General features: G+C 38.5%; 1 protein-coding gene across 1 annotated transcript in view; it reads right to left on the bottom strand.

The window, feature by feature from the left end:
- Nucleotides 1-16558, bottom strand: part of RABGAP1L (RAB GTPase activating protein 1 like) — a 718011-nt gene that overhangs the window by 195703 nt on the left and 505750 nt on the right. Inside the window, exon 18 of the mRNA XM_052653672.1 lies at nt 5219-5260. Within this exon, the coding sequence (XP_052509632.1) occupies nt 5219-5260 (42 nt within the window). The remainder of the gene's footprint in view (nt 1-5218; nt 5261-16558) is intronic.

Raw genomic sequence — 16558 nt, 5'->3', positions numbered from 1 at the left:
AATGTTAGGGGTCTCTGGGTATAAGATCAAGTGGAATAACAGTCACATGAGAAGAAAGAATAAGCCAGAAGGATTATTTGATGAAATAATGGCTGAAAACTTCTCTAATCTGGGGAAGGAAACAGTCATCTAGACCCAGGAAGCCCTCAGAATTCTAAACAGGATGAGTCCAAAGAGAAACACACTGAGACACATTATGGTGAAAATGGTAAAAGTTAAGGATAAACAGAGACTCTTAAAATCAGCATGAGAAAAGCCATTAATTTCTTAAGGAAAACCCCATGAGGCCATCAGTAGACTTTTTTCATCAGAAATTTTACATGCCATAAAGGAGTGACATAACATATTAAAAACACTGGGAAAAAACAAACACACTCACACCAACAACCTGCAACCAAGAATTCTCTACTGGCCAAGTTACCATTCAGAATTAAAGAGACATTACGAGTTTTCCAGATTAGAGATGTTAAAGGGACCTCTCTAAACTTAAAAAGTGCTAATTAATAATGAGAACATATAAAATTAAAAATCAATCTAAAGGCAAATAAATACTAAAGGTAGCAGATCAGTCACTTAGATAGCATATACGAAGGCTGAGACAAAATTAGTAAATAAAATTAAAGTACAATAATTAAGATATACATAGTAAACTAAAAGGTATAAAATTTGTCATTAAAAATATAAGACGGATGGAGAGTATACATATATAGGATGTTGTATGTAAACCTCATAGTAAGCACAAAGAAAAAACATATTATTAATAAATACACAGAAGAAAATGAGAAAGAAATCTAATACTAAAGAAAATCACCAAAAAAATCAAGGGAAAAGAGAAAGAGAAGAAAAGAACAGAGAGGAGCTACAAAAATGACCTGAAAAACCTAACAAAATGACACTAAGCCAATTGTTGTTGTTTAGTCACTCAGTCATGGCCAACTGTTTTGCAACCCCACAGACTGTAGCCTGCCAGGCTACTCTGTCCATGGAATTTTCCAGGCAAGTTTACTGGAGCAGGTTGCCCTTTTCTCTGTCAGGGGATCTTCCCAACCCAGGGCTAGAACCCACGTCTCCATGTCTCCTGCATTGCAGGCAGATTCTTTACCAAGGGGTAGAGAGAGGAGAATTTCTATGTGTAATAATAGCACATAGATGTACTGTAGTACTTACTAAGTTATAGACACCAATCTTATATAAACTCATTAGACTCTAATAACAATCCTATGTGATGGGTGTTACTAATATCCCCATTTTAAAGATAGAGAAAATGTAAGTTACCTAAATATTACTATTAGTTGCTCAGTTACGTCTGACTCTTCATGACCCCATGGACTGTATAGCCTGTCAGGCTCCTCTGTCCGTGGAATTCTCCAGGCAAGGATACTGGAGTGGGTTGCCATTTCCTTCTCCAGGGGATCTTCCCAACCCAGGGATTGAACCCGGGTCTCCTGCATTGCACGTGGATTCTTTGCCATCTGAGCCACCAAGGAAGCCAGTAAGTTACCTAAGATCACTGGATAAACTGTTGAAGATGGGCTCTGTTCCCAGGAGGCAGAAGAAGAGTAGTAAGAAAAGCAAGTACTATGCTAACGCTGTTTTGAGAACTATTGAGAGATCAAGTTAGATAAAAAATAGAAAAGATGTCAACTAGATTTCATTAATGACTTGATCAGAAAAGCTACAATAGCATGGTAAGGAAACATACCATAGTAGAGACCACTGGAAGCCAATAATATAAAAGATATACTTTATAACTTTTACGTAATACACACAGCCCCTCCAAGACGAGGCTCAGTCTTCTAAAATTTAACCAGAATCAACAGACTTCCCTAAAAACATCCCAGATATTTCCAAACAAAAGTACATAACATTGGAATCTTCAAAACTGAGGCATTTCGTTTGTTTACAACAACAATTATTATAATAATTACTTTTTAAGTTGCTTTGTTTTTCTGCCTGCTTTAAGGATCTATAAAGGTACGTATCTAGAAATTCTGATTTTTCAAGATTATGGCTGCTAACAGAAAGCAGTTTTGCAATATGGATGAAAAATTAAAATGTGATTATAGTTTGACCAACAATTACATTCTTAGGAATTTATTCTAAAGATACCATAAGTATGCAAAGATGGAATTTAAGGATGTTTCTTACAGTTCTGTTTAACAGGGAAGTCTAAAAACAATTTTAATGTCCATAAAAGTTATATATAAAATTGGTTAAATAAATTATGATATATACAATAGAAAAATAAGCAGTCATTTAAAAGGCTAAGGAAGTTCTATGCATAATAATAGCTCCTGGGTGACTGTAGTGCTTACTAAGTTACAGGCACCAATCATATATTAACTCATTAAACCTTAACAACAATCCTATGGAACAGGTATTACTAATATTCCCATTTGAAAGATGAGGAAACTGTAATTTACCTAAGATCACTGGACAAATTGTGTAAGATGGGATTTAAACTCAACCAGTCTGACCCCATGCTTTTAACCACTACATGTGTATTATAACACAGAAGGATATTTATATTATTATATTAAAAGTCTTGTTCAACAGCATTTTTAAAAGAAAATAAATATATGTTCATCCTTTCACAGTGTACTTCAAGATTTACTTACTACCTCCCCATCATCTTATCTGTAAGCCTCAAACCCATATTAAAACATATTTATTTATATACACATGTATATGTATATGAGTGTATGTATGTAGGTAATGCATGCTTACATATTCAATAGACTAAAGCATGGGAGAAAGATTTTATACCCAATTTTTATTATGGTTTCCTCTAAGGTAGGGTTATAAATGGGCTTTAGCTCTGTAATGTTTATATGCTTGTGGTCAGGGTGGAGGGGAACGTTCTGTCATTTACTTTTAATCCTTGTCAGAAAGCAAAGAATCTATTCTGATTACAAGTTTTCTCTGCCAACATGAAGTCACTCAGATTAATTCTCACTGATCATTTCCCATCTATTATAATGTACTACGCTATGACTACTGAATGCATCATATAATCATTAAATTAGATTTTTAGGAATATACCTAGCCTACCTAATGGATTCTGCCAACAGCCTAAATAATTTAATGATGCTACTATAAGGAATCATTCTTTTAGCTGAGTAGCTTTCTAGCCACCTGGTAGACTGTTTCTAACCCAAAAGGAAAGAGCTCCCATTCAGAAAACAGATGTTATAAACCATACTGAGCAACAGAGACACTCACCTATCTTTATGTTGTTTAAAAATGTTATTAATTCAGCTTTACCTTTGCTAAGTCAAAAGATTTCAAACAATCTGGGGCCTTGGTTCTATCAATTATCATCTGGGGGAGAGAATTATTAAATAGTTTTCTCTGATACAGTTTATGGTTCTCCTACAAATAACATCTGGATATTTAATATATGCTAATGAGATGATCTATGCTAACACTCAATGCTCAAGTGTTAGCATTGAATGCTCAAGTAATGTTAAGTAAGTGCTCAAGTAATGTGACTTACCTTTCTTATTCCCCTCATCATAAGAAATAGAGAGAAATCCCTCTGTAGCTATAATGAAAATTGGTTAGGCTAGGTTCATAAGCACTTTCAACTATCCCTAAGTTTATTATTTTTATATAAACAAGTTTACATTCTTTTATCTGACAGATTGGGAGCTAAAAATTAATCACTGTCAAATGTGTTTTGGGGTATTCTTTTTCTAGGCGGGAGCAGTCAGATCAGTTAAGTACACTTAGGTATAGCTTATGTGTACTGATTCTATGTGAGGTCAGCTCCAAAATTCAAACAAGAACTCCTAAAGTAACATTGTCAAATGAATTGTTCATATCTAAACTCAAAATGAAAAATATGAAGTACACTGTATGTACATTTTAACAGAATAAGAGATCAGGAGCAGTAGCCCATGTCTTGAGTTATATAAGGCCCATGTAATGTGATGCCTTTGCTTTGGATAAAAGTTTTTAATGCTTAAGCAGAAAAGCTCTCCTAAAATATCAAGAGGTTCTCTGAAGCTTCAAGTTATGATCTTTGGGGAAATGTGGAAGATTTATGGGGAATCTAGTAATAAATTCTGAGTAACTTCATGAATATAACAGTGATCACAATAATGACAGCTACCATTTATTAGGCAATACAACTTTCCATTATGTTAAGGGATTTTACGGATCCTATTATTTAGCAATCCTATGAATTAGTTTTCATTATTATCTCAAAACTCAGGGTCTGAGCACTACGAGTAATTTGCCTAAGGTCATACACTAGAGCTGAAATTAGATCCAAATCTATCTGAGTCTGGTGTCTGCAATTTTAACAGCTACATTTTACTAGGAAAATTGTAAAGCACTGATTGGTGGCTCAGAGGTTAAAGAGTCTGCCTGGAATTCAGGAGGCCCGGGTTTGATCCCTGGATCAGGAAGATTCCCTGGAGAAGGAAACAGCAACCCACGCCAGTACTCTTGCCTGGAGAATCCCTTGGAGGGAGGAGCCTGGTAGGCTACAGTCCATGGGGTCACACAGAGTCGGACACGACTGAGCAACTTCACTTTCCCTTACTCGGAAAAGGGTGAGCCTGCATCTTTTTATAAACAAGGCAATTTTCACTTTCAATAATAGAACTTCATTTTTAACCAAAGGACAAAAACCAATCAGGTTATTTTCATCAACTCTGCGGCAAATGTCTTGCTGTTACCACACGTTTGAAGTTGCATTGATATGTTGATATAAAATCCAAAGAGGTAATTATAATTGAATTCTGACATGTCATATAAATTTCTAGCTATCAGAGAAAGAACTGCAAATTGCAAGTAGCAGTTTCTTTTTTAGTCAGCATATTACAGAAGCTTTCTAATAATTCAATTATATGTTTAGCTACCTTTAGAGATGTTATTATGGTAAGAAGCATTTTAAGAAAAAAGCTGGCATCATTTTGACAGAGAACAGATTTTAACTTTTTCTCATATCATCCAACTCGAATGAAAGGAAATATTTTTACTTGCAACTGAAAAGAGTGTTATGATAGCAAGATTAAATGGATTATAAGAAAATCAAACTTAAAATACACAACAACAAAAGATGGGAGAAGGAGAGAAGAGCAGAGTTCCTCAGAGAAGTCGTTTTTTGTGTTCAAGAATCTACCATGAGTCAAAGGTTGTAAACTGAATGATGCTCAGTTCCAAGGGCAGAGAGATAAGATAGTTTGGTTAAACATAAAAACGGACTTACCTTTAGGAGAGCCAAGGCTACATGAAAGATTATGTTCAAACCCTGAAACAGAAAAAGAGAGTCAAAATCAATAATCACATCTATCACCATTTTTTTATTTTCCCAAGACCTCCACATATCATTAATAAAATCTGATTGTTTTCATTTCCACATACAATAATAATTAAATGATATTTTTTTAAGGTATTTTTCTTCTCTGAGAGGCTTATTATAAATTTTAGGTCCTTTTTAATTGCTGCTCACATAAAATTATTGTTTTTACAGTAAATTACTTTTCTTCAGTCTATTTCTGGTTCAAGGCCTGGAAAAGTCAAGTTCCTTGATCAAAACGGCAGTGACACTGAAGTCTAAAATTATTAAGTGAAATTTCTAAGTCCTACCTGTGTTATATGGTTACACTGCCCGTGGAAAACAAAACAGAGCAAAAAGTGTTGTAACCGAGGCAGACTATATGAGGGGAGTTGTAAGCATCACCCTGGATTTCCACTACCTACCATTCTAACTGTTTTTTTGTTTTAGTGTTTGTTTTCAAGAAGTATTTGTACAACATGGCAACCCACTCCAGTGTTCTTGCCTGGAGAATCCCAGGGACGGCGGAGCCTGGTGGGCTGCCATCTATGGGGTCGCACAGAGTCGGACACGACTGAAGCGACTTAGCAGCAGCAGAAGTTGTAATTAGTGGCTATCTGCTAGACTTTCTTGTCTTTTTCTTTCTGAAAACCAGAGCAACATTTCTTCAGGAATAAAAAAAAAATTAAATAGCTTGCTAAGAGGCCACACTGGAGCTGAATTTTGACCCTGAGCGAGATGTTGAGATATAAAAGTCAAGAGAAAGGAATCTTAAATGCTCAAGATGACAGAGGCAGAAACAAAACTGCCACAGAATATGCTGTTTCTTTGCCATGCAAGTCATCATTCACGAGAATAAAGACCTTTCAAATTTGAGCTGATATCTCCCATAAATTCATATCTTCTCATAACTATGTGGTATGCCCTCTTCAGCTTGGTCACAAGTATAATCTAAACTACCTTTTGGACATGGAATTTTACCAGATGTGCTATGCAAAGAACTCCTAATGAACCATCCTTTTATTATCTCCAAAATCAGAAGCAAGGATTAGGACTAGGAAATTAGAGTATATTCCTGTTATAATATGAGACTCTCACACTCAACTACCGAACATATGATGTAATGGCAGAAGAGATGAATGATATACACAAAATATGTGGCTGAAAGTTTTGAATGTACCGAGTTAATTCTTTAGAAACCAAAGCAGTAAAACGCATAATCAGGCCAGGAGACAAAATCAAATTGACAAAGAGTTCATTACCACACCAAGCAATGATTCTAGACTAGTTTTGATCACCATTAGAAAAAATAGAGATACCACTATAATGATAATAATAATAATAATTTTAAAACAACTTGGGTTACAATTAAGCGGAATTTGCTTTCCTAATCTAAATTTGGATCCTCGCCCTCTAGCTGCTGCCTACTTGTAGGCCCTGCTCCACATTCCCTCCATCCCCCACACCACAACCACTAGGCATAGTCCAACCGGAGTGCTGTGCTGATCAACCTGTCATGAAGACCAAATCCACAGTGTCTCTGATTCTTAGTTTTTTTTTTTTCAATTGCTGTTACTATGTAAGCACCTCTTGTCTCTAGTTCTCTAATCCCCATAAAGCTCTGCCACGTCTCCTACCCTTCCATCTCCTTTCCAGACCCCTTCAGAGTATTCCATTCCATGTTCAGTCAACTTTGCTATGCTCTTGACCTCCCTGCCAAACATTTCCCCCACCTCCATGCTTTTATAGGAAGAGTGAAATCTAGGGATCCATACAGCAACCTGTATTATGATTCTCATTTTTCAGAGTATGAACTTGATTACCTAATTCATATATGCATTTAGTAGTTGCAGGCTAGGATCATTCTCCAAAGCCTCCCAAATGAGTAGTCTAATGGCATTTTCACCTCACAGTGTTGGTTTAATATATATAATAAGTGCTTATTTGATGACCAAATGATTTAACTAGGTATCTCCAAGTTTTCTGGGATTTATTCTTTTCCATATGGACCCAACTAGACCAATGTGTAGAGTCACCATCAAATAATAGTAAGAAACATTTTCTTCAATGATCTCACACTATCGGACAACTGAGCTATGGAACACACAAAGAAGAATTTAGGGAAAAAAAGAATCTGTAAATAACCAAAACAGCTCTTGCTAATAGCAAGGAAAAAACTTTTTCGAATTTTAATTTCACTCACACTTAGAATTAGTAAAAAACCTGCCTGCAATGCAGGAGACCTGGGTTTGATCCCTGGGTCAGGAAGATCCTCTGGAGAAGGAAATGGCAATCCACCCCAGTATTCTTGCCAAAGAATCCTATGAACAGAGGAGCCTGGCGGACTATGGTCCATGGGGTCCCAAAGAGTCAGTACGACTGAAGCAACTAACAACATGATTTTATTGTTTACAAATATCAGAAGTAGCAAGCTAAAAGACAAAGTATGTGCTAGATGAGATTAGGAACACACACAGCCTATAGAGACAGTTACCAGAATCAAAATATTATACTTGATAGAAGGTAAACTTTAAAAAAAATATATAGCTATCTGGGCTCATCTAATGATGTCAATAGCCCTTCAGTAGCTAACATTAGTTTACTGTGATAATCTCAGAAATATTAATGAATGCTTATGTTATATTTGAAACACTGTGCTTAAGAAGAAAGCATAGTCTGTGTTTCAAATAAAAAGTAGTTTTTTAAGTTTGGGCAGCTAAAGAGGTAACTTTCATTTATTAGAAAATTTTATACAAATAAATTCTTTAAATAAGTTCATAATGTACCTGCTTGTGTGAAACCCTAGATGTTATAAAAAATGAAGAAAAGTAAAGACTTCATAAGCTTTAAACTGAAGTACAAAAGTGTGGCCAGACTATACAAACAAAGGCACAATATTTTCAGACCTCTAGATTGTTGGAAATTAGAATAAACATGCTATCCTGCCAAGTTCTTTATTTCACTTCACTACAAAATGTATCCTGATTTCCTAATAGAATAAAAAAGGCAACTTTAGTTAGATATTTTAAATTAGCTATTTTTCTCTTTTAGATAAGACTTATTCCCATTTAGGAATATAATTAGAGGTATCATTAAATGATAGCAACCTCCATAGACCAGCATTCAGGCAGCACAAGTAGGTTTCTTTTAAGATGGCAATGTCAGTAGAAGCTTTGGTCCTCAGCCTGCTAGCCAACAATGAAGTACATTGTAAGCAAACAACCATTCACTCTTCCAAGCCACCAAATGAACTAAATGCCCCATTATTTCATTGTCCACTTACTCTTACATGGTCCAACATTTGTCTAATTAAGCTGAAATATATTAAAAAAATTCTTTTTAAAGAAAAGATGTCCTACACTTTCAAGATGCCTCCCTCTTCAGAAATATGTAATCTATAACAATTTGTTTTTCACTGAGGGGTAAATAAGTATTCCTAGTAGGATTGAAAGGGCTAAGGTACTTAAAGAATTATTAAGAGTGAAAATAACAGGTAAATACACTGTCATGGCTACTTACCATTTATATGCAAAGTCTAACTCCAAGGCAAGATAATAAATGAGTCAATATCCATTGACTATTTCCTACATGTCAAGATCTAAATTAATTACACCATAAACACGTCCTTATTTAGTCCCACAACAACCTGAAATTCCATTTTACCCACAAAAAAATTACATTTAGAGAAGTCAAATTATATTTCCTAAGGTCATACAGCTCTTAAGTGGATTTTAACCTATAGTATAACACTAGAAGTTATATTCATAACCACTGTTAAGAGAAGATGGCTGAATGAATGAATACCTGAGCTGAGTATTATTTAATGTGGCTTTTAATTCTTAAAGGACTAAAGTGATTCTTCCTATTTAAAGGCAAGACTATTTTGAGAGCAAGGAGGAGGAAGATTAATAATAGGTGACCTCTCTCAAAACCAAATTTTATTATTTGTCTCCATATTAAAAACACAAAAATCATCTGACTGCTTGCAGGACGTGAAGCAATAGAAACTCAGCTTGCTGTGAAAATAAAGGGTCACCACCTTTATCCAGTGACAACAGACTGACTGACAATCTTCTGGGTATGAAGTAGCTCCTTAACTGCCTGGGAAGCTGCTGTATCAAAATTCAGTCACAGCCTGCAAAAATCTTCACTTTAAAGAACACCTACAAGTAATTGCCTCAAATTAAATAATTGCTCCAAAGTGCAGATCGTCGTGTTCCTGGGTAGGCCAACAACTGAGCACCCGCCACCCTGTATCAAGGGAGGCTGACAGCAGAGCACTCACTGAAACAAAGACACGAGTGTCTTGGCTCTGATGAGCAGGCAATCACGGGCTCAGAGGGGGCTGACAGATTGGGTGAGAAGCTGTCGAGAACCGCACTGACAGCACTGAGAACAAACGCAGAGAAGGTAGTGTCAAAAAAGTGCCAAACGTGCATCAGCACATGGGTCCTTAGGGAGCAACACAAATGGGAAATAAACAGCATGTGGAAATGGAGATCCAAGCAACAAGGCAGTGAAAAATGATCAGACAGGTAAATGGAGCAGACTCAAGGACGAACACCACCGAAGCTGGAAGAAATGGGTGCTGCTCTTTTTGAACCATCCAGTGTGGGACACGTCACTCCAGGATGGGGCAATGACTCACTGAGACAGCATTTAGAAAGCATATTAAATGAACTGAGCACTTACTAAGTATTCAATAAACACTAGCAATTATTATTAGGTTTGCATATTTATTGCCTGCCATATATTACATTTTATATATTGTTTTCACTAGGTCTCTCAATACTCCAGGGCATTTACGTTACCGCCACAATTTTAGAGATAAGGAAATTGAGGATCATAGACATCACACTGTTCAGTTCAGTCGCTCAGTCGTGTCCTACTCTTTGCGACCCCATGAACTGCAGCACGCCAGGCCTCCCTGTCCATCACCAACTCCCAGAGTTCACCCAAACTCATGTCCATCGAGTCGGTGATGCCATCCAGCCATCTCATCCTCTGTCGTCCCCTTCTCCTCCTGCCCCGAATCCCTCCCAGCATCAGAGTCTTTTCCAATGAGTCAACTCATCACACTGTTAGTAAATGGTAAAGCCAGGGTTAGAATCTATGTATGTTGGACAAAAAAATGTCCGTGCTTTTTTTTCACCAATTCCATCTCTATTGCGAAGCCAGTGAGATTTTGGTGAAATATCTGTTATGAATGAAGTGAAGTCACTCAGTCGTGTCCAACTCCTTGCGACCCCATGGACTATAACCTACCAGGCTCCTCCGTCCATGGGATTTTCCAGGCAAAGGTACTGGAGTGGGTTGCCATTTCCATCTCCAGGGGATCTTCCTGACTCAGGGATCAAACCCAGGTCTCTCACATTACAGGCAGACGCTTTACCATCTGAGCCATGGGTGGTCATAATTCTCAGACACTTTCCCATTGAGAGGCAGAGTCTTGGTCTTTTCCTCTTGAATCTGGTAAGACTATATTATTGCTTTGACCAACAGAATATGATAGAAGTGAAGCTATACCAATATTCTGGGCTCAGGTCTTGTAAGACACTGATTGATGACTTCCATATCCTATTTCTTGGAGTACCCTCCTGGAAGCCAGTCACCAAGTAAGAAGTGCAATTACACTTAAGACTCCCATGCTCTAAGAGGCTGAACACAGAGCAAAGAGCGTGCAGGATACATGCCATGCACAGAAAGGGACCAAGGAACACCCTGGTGAGTGAAGATGTCATCTTGAAAGTGAATCCTCCAGCCTCAGGTGCCCCAGCTGATGCCAAGTGGATCAGAGATGAAGCACACAGATAAAGTCTTCCCAAATTCCTGAGTTATGAAATTGTCAATAAAATAAACAGATGTTCTCAGTTTTTAAAAAAAACTTTCACTTTGAAATAATTTATAACTTGGAAAAAATTTGCAAAAATAGTGTCAAGAGTTTCCTGCTCACCCTTCACCCAGCTTTATCAAATGTTAACATCTTATGAAACCACACTACAATCACCAAAATCATAAAAGTTGTATTCAAATTTTGTTAAATGTCCCACTAACAATTTTTTTTCCTGGTCCAGGATCGAATCCTGATCATACATTGAATTTAGTTGTCATGTCTCTTTAGTTTTTCTTCTGGGATAGTTTTCAGTCTATCTTTCACTGGTTTTTCCTGTGGTCATGTATGGATGTGAGAGTTGGACTGTGAAGAAGGCTGAGCGCAGAAGAATTGATGCTTTTGAACTGTGGTGTTGGAGAAGACTCTTGAGAGTCACTTGGACTGCAAGGAGATCCAACCAGTCCATTCTGAAGGAGATCAACCCTGGGATTTCTTTGGAAGGAATGATGTTAAAGCTGAAGCTCCAGTACTTTGGCCACCTCATGCAAAGAGCTGACTCATTGGAAAAGACTCTGATGCTGGGAGGGATTGGGGGCAGGAGGAGAAGGGGACGACAGAGGATGAGATGGCTGGATGGCATCACTGACTCGATGTACGTGAGTCTGAGTGAACTCCGGGAGATGGTGATGGACAGGGAGGCCTGGTGTGCTGTGATTCATGGGGTCACAAAGAGTCAGACACGACTGAGCGATGGAACTGAACTGAACTGACTTGTCAACAGTACTGGCCAGTTATTTTGTAGAATGCCCCTCAATTTGATCTGTCTGATGTTTCTTTATGATTAAACTTAGATTATGTGTTCTCAGCACAAATACCTCAGAATCAATGCTGTGTCAGACCATTTTATCAGGAAGCTACATAATATCAATAATGTCTTGCTCCAAAATCATTGTTTTAAAGTCATTCAGATTTGGCATAGTTTGTAACATCTGGTAATCAGAAAGAATCCCTTTGGCTTCTCTTTGATAAATTTCTTACTTCTGTGATCTGCACTGAAACTCTTTTTTTCCCCCCACAGAAAAGAGAAAGTGATAGATAATTACCATGCAAATACAAAGAAGTAAATACTGGGTGCTCTTAAATATAGGTCCTATAGCAAGAACACCATGCAAATACAAAGTAAATACTGGCTGCTCTTAAATATAGGTCCTATAGCAAGAACATTGTAAATGTTAGCCAAAAAAGTATTTTACTTTATTCTGTGCTTCTTGTATTATAAGTACTTTACAAGTTCAATTTTTTTTAGAATGACTAAACAATGGACTTTGACGGAGTAGTAAGTAAAATGATGCAATGTTCTGGCTTTTGGTTTCTTTCTGGATGCCCGCTAGAGGGCAGGATTGTAGCACTGAAAACCAAGAAGCAGCTTTACCCAAAAAAAAAAAAAAAAAAAAAATTTCTGAGACTTTCATAGAAGCTTTGCATACAAATTCATTTACGTCCTAATGTGTTAAAACCCTCATGGCTAAGTCCTCCCTTATGTCTACAACTAATTCACTAAAATAATATAAAATACGAAAAAACTTGGAGGATTGTCACCCTTCCTTCCCCCAGTTTTATTAAATGTTCTCCATTTTTGTTATAGACTTATTTGTTAATTTTTTCCTAAGTAGAGCGGTGAAGAAGGGCTCGAGAAGGGGGAGGGATGAGAAGTAAATGTAACATGAATGCGTCAGTTTAGTCTTTGCTTGACTTAGATCTGTTTGCTTTTAATATTCTATTTATTTACTTTAGTTCTGGCTGCCTCAGGTCTTAGTTGCAGCATACAGGATCTTTCCTTGTGGCACATGGGCTTCTCTCTACTTGTGGCCTGTGAGCTCAGTTGCCCTGCCACACACATGATCCTAGTTTCCAGACCAGGGATAGAACCTGCGTCCCCTGCATTAGAAGACAGAATCCAGTGGATTCTCAACCAGTGGACCACAAGTTAAGTCAACCAATTCCTGGACCACCAGGGATTCATTTTTTCAGTGAACTCAACATTCAAAAAACTAAGATCATGGCATCTGGTTCCACCACTTCATGGTAAATAGATGGGGAAACAATGGAAACAGTGGCAGACTATTTCCCTGGGCTCCAAAATCAGTGTGGATGGTGACTGCAGCCATGAAACTAAAAGACGCTTGCTTCTTGGAGGAAAAGCTATGATGAACCTAGACAGTGTACTGAAAAGCAGAGACATCACTTTGCCAACAAAATCTGTGTAGTCACATCTATGGTTTTTTCAGCAGTCATGTATGGATGTGAGAGTTGGACCATAAATAAGGCTGAATGCCAAAGAATTGATGCTTTCAAACTGGTGCTGGAGAAGACTCTTGAGAGTCCCTTGGACAGCAAGGAGATCAAACCAGTCAATCCTAAAGGAAATCAACCCTGAATACTCATTGGAAGGACTGATGCTGAAAGTGAAGCTCCAATACTTTGGCCACTTGATGGGAAGAGCTGACTCACTGGAAAAGACCCGGATGCTAGGAAAGACAGAGGGCAGGAGGAGTAGGGGACTACAAGAGGATGAGATGGTTGGATGGCATCATGGATTCAATGGACATGAGTTTAAGCAAACTCAGGGAGATAGTGAAGAACCACGAAGCCTGGTATGCTGTAGTCCATGCGGTCGCAAAGTAGTCAGACATGACTGAGCAACTGAACAACAGCGACTGAAAAGTGGTATATCTACAGTCTGAATCCTTAATTATGCGTGACTCAGGGAAGAACTCTTAGAAGTTAGTGACATCTGAAATAAATAAACCTTTCAAAAACAAAGCATGTAAAATAAGAGAAATAAATCACTGTTTTTTGACAGGTATTCATCAAATCTGCGTGCCAGGCACTCTGAGAACTGTTTAGTATATACTAGCATTTGTAAGTTTACAAAGATGGATAAGTTATCCTCTTCCAAGGATAGGAAAAGAATAGGAGATAAAAATGTGAACAGACAACACTGTCCCTGGGCAAAAAAAGGAGAAGTATGGCCTGGAAAACATGTAGTTTCTATAAAGATGCCCTATCGGCAATGAACTCTGGCAAATCACCTTTTGTTCTCCTCAAATCCCCTTAAGTCATGATGAGCCTTGGATTATGTTGTCTTCTAGCTATAGTTATCTGTCAACCATTCCATGCTGCAGGGGTGTTATTGATGCCCTTCATAAGGACAAAGTATCCTCACCAATTTCTAACTACCAGCTGATCTTGATTCTTTCCTTCCTCCTATCTCCTGCTAATTTCCATTGGCCTAACTCACCCAGAAGCCAGAAAGTATATATGATTTCTATCAGAATTCTTGTACCTATAACTTCACCTTTCTTTTAAACTAAAAAAAGGTTAAGAGATGAGAGGGATATAGATGTATAAGTGATGTAGAAATTGAAACACATTGCTGAAGGTTCATTAATTCACTCAAGATCACACATAAATCATTGAAGCTAGGATTCAAGACAGGCAGTTTGTCTGCAGAGACAGTGTTTGAAAGGACCATGGTACACTATACACTTTCCTCAAATCTGAAACTATTAATTTAAAGTGAGGAGACATTTTAAAAGTTAGCTGAATTAACAATGGAGATATTTTAATACTGCATCTTCAGACTAAACATGGTTCCAGAAGATCAGTAGCTAAGAGAGATGTGAGAGTGTATCAGTTTATTACTAAGGTATACATTAATATACCAACTTGAGTGGCATTAAATATACGCTTCTGAGACAACAGAAAACACATATTGGCCTCTGGCACAGAGCTCCAGAAACCCTTGTAATTTCCAAAGTGATAAGAACACTGGGAGCATCTCTGTTCTACTACTTGGTCTTTGACCCCAGTTCCTGACACAGGATTCTTGAAACCTCTGTAATTTCCTGAGTGATACAAGTGTCTTTTGTTCTAGTGAAGCAACTGTGGGTGGGTTCCTGGATGGCTCCTGGATGAGGACTGGCCACTGAAAGACCAAGCCAAGATTGAAGCTTGGAATTTCCGGGTCTACTTCAAACCCTCCTGAGGAGGGAGAAGGGTTGAAAATAAAGTTAATGATCAATTAACCCTGTGTTATGAATCCTCCATAAAAATCCCAGTAGTATGGGATTTGAAAAGCTCCTAGGTTGATGAACACATCCACTCTGGGAGAGTAATGCACCTCAACTCCATGGGGACACTGTGCTCAGGACCCCATCAGACCTTGTCTTATGCATCTCTTCAACTGGCTCTTATTTGTATCCTTTATCATACTCTTCAATAAACTGGGAAAGGTAAGTAAATGTTTCCCTGAGTTCTGTGAGCCCCTCTAGCAAATTAATTGAACATGAGAAGGGGGTCAAGAGAGCCTCTGATATCCAGCCAAAATGGACAGAACTGTGGGTGACCTGGGGGAGCTACTACTTGCACCTGGAATCTGAGGTAGGGTGGGAGCACAGTGTTGGGGGAGCAAGACTTTAACTTGTGGGACCTGACACTATATCCAGGTAGATAGTGCTGGAATTGAGGTAAATTGTGGGACACCCAAGTGGCGTTGCAGGGAATTGCTTGGTGTGGGAAAAAACAGCTACACATTGGGAGACTCAAAGTGTCAGAAGTGTTCCATGTTGAGTGTTAGGAGTGTGCGAGCAAAGGAAATACACAGAGAAGAAACATAGGAGATTCGCTTAACTGAGATTTTCCCCTATGACAGGAGGGAAAAACAGGTGTTTCTCTTTACTGTGCTAATCTGCTGCTGCTGCTGCTGCTAAGTCGGTTCAGTCGTGTCCGACTCTGTGCGACCCCATAGATGGCAGCCCACCAGGCTCCCCTGTCCCTGGGATTCTCCAGGCAAGAACACTGGAGTGGGTTGCCATTTCCTTCTCCAATGCATGAAAGTGAAAAGTGAAAGTGAAGTCACTCAGTTATGTCCGACTCTTAGCGACCTCATAGACTGCAGCCCACCAGGCTCCTCCATCCAGGGGATTTTCCATGCAAGAGTGCTGGAGTTAGACCTACTGGTAGACTGTAAAGTCCTCTTTGATAAGGCTCTCACGGGCTGCTACCGCATCACCTACCATGTCAGGAGGGAATGGCACTCTGCCCCCTGCTGCTTGTTAAGGGTTCCACTGGTGGTACCCAACTTCCCCTATATCCCACCCTCCTTAGTGATCTAACAGCTGTGGGGAGGTGAAAAATAGGTTTTTAAGATATTCCCCCATATGAGACCATGCCCTGAGCCTCTGGACCTTACTGTATGGGGTTTTTCTCTACCTGGAACATTCTCCCGTCTTCTCTTAATTAGCGTTCTCCTTGTTTAGGTCTGGGATTAGATGCTAATTCCTCTGGGAGGGTTTCTGGCTTTCCATTGCTAGGTTAGGCACCCCTCAAAAGAGCTCTTTCAAAACACCTATGCTCTCCACATCACAGCATTCAGT

Source organism: Budorcas taxicolor, chromosome 16 (genome assembly GCF_023091745.1).
Source record: "Budorcas taxicolor isolate Tak-1 chromosome 16, Takin1.1, whole genome shotgun sequence".
In the NCBI taxonomy this organism is placed as follows: domain Eukaryota; kingdom Metazoa; phylum Chordata; class Mammalia; order Artiodactyla; family Bovidae; genus Budorcas; species Budorcas taxicolor.
This window is presented reverse-complemented; position numbering and strand designations above follow the sequence as displayed.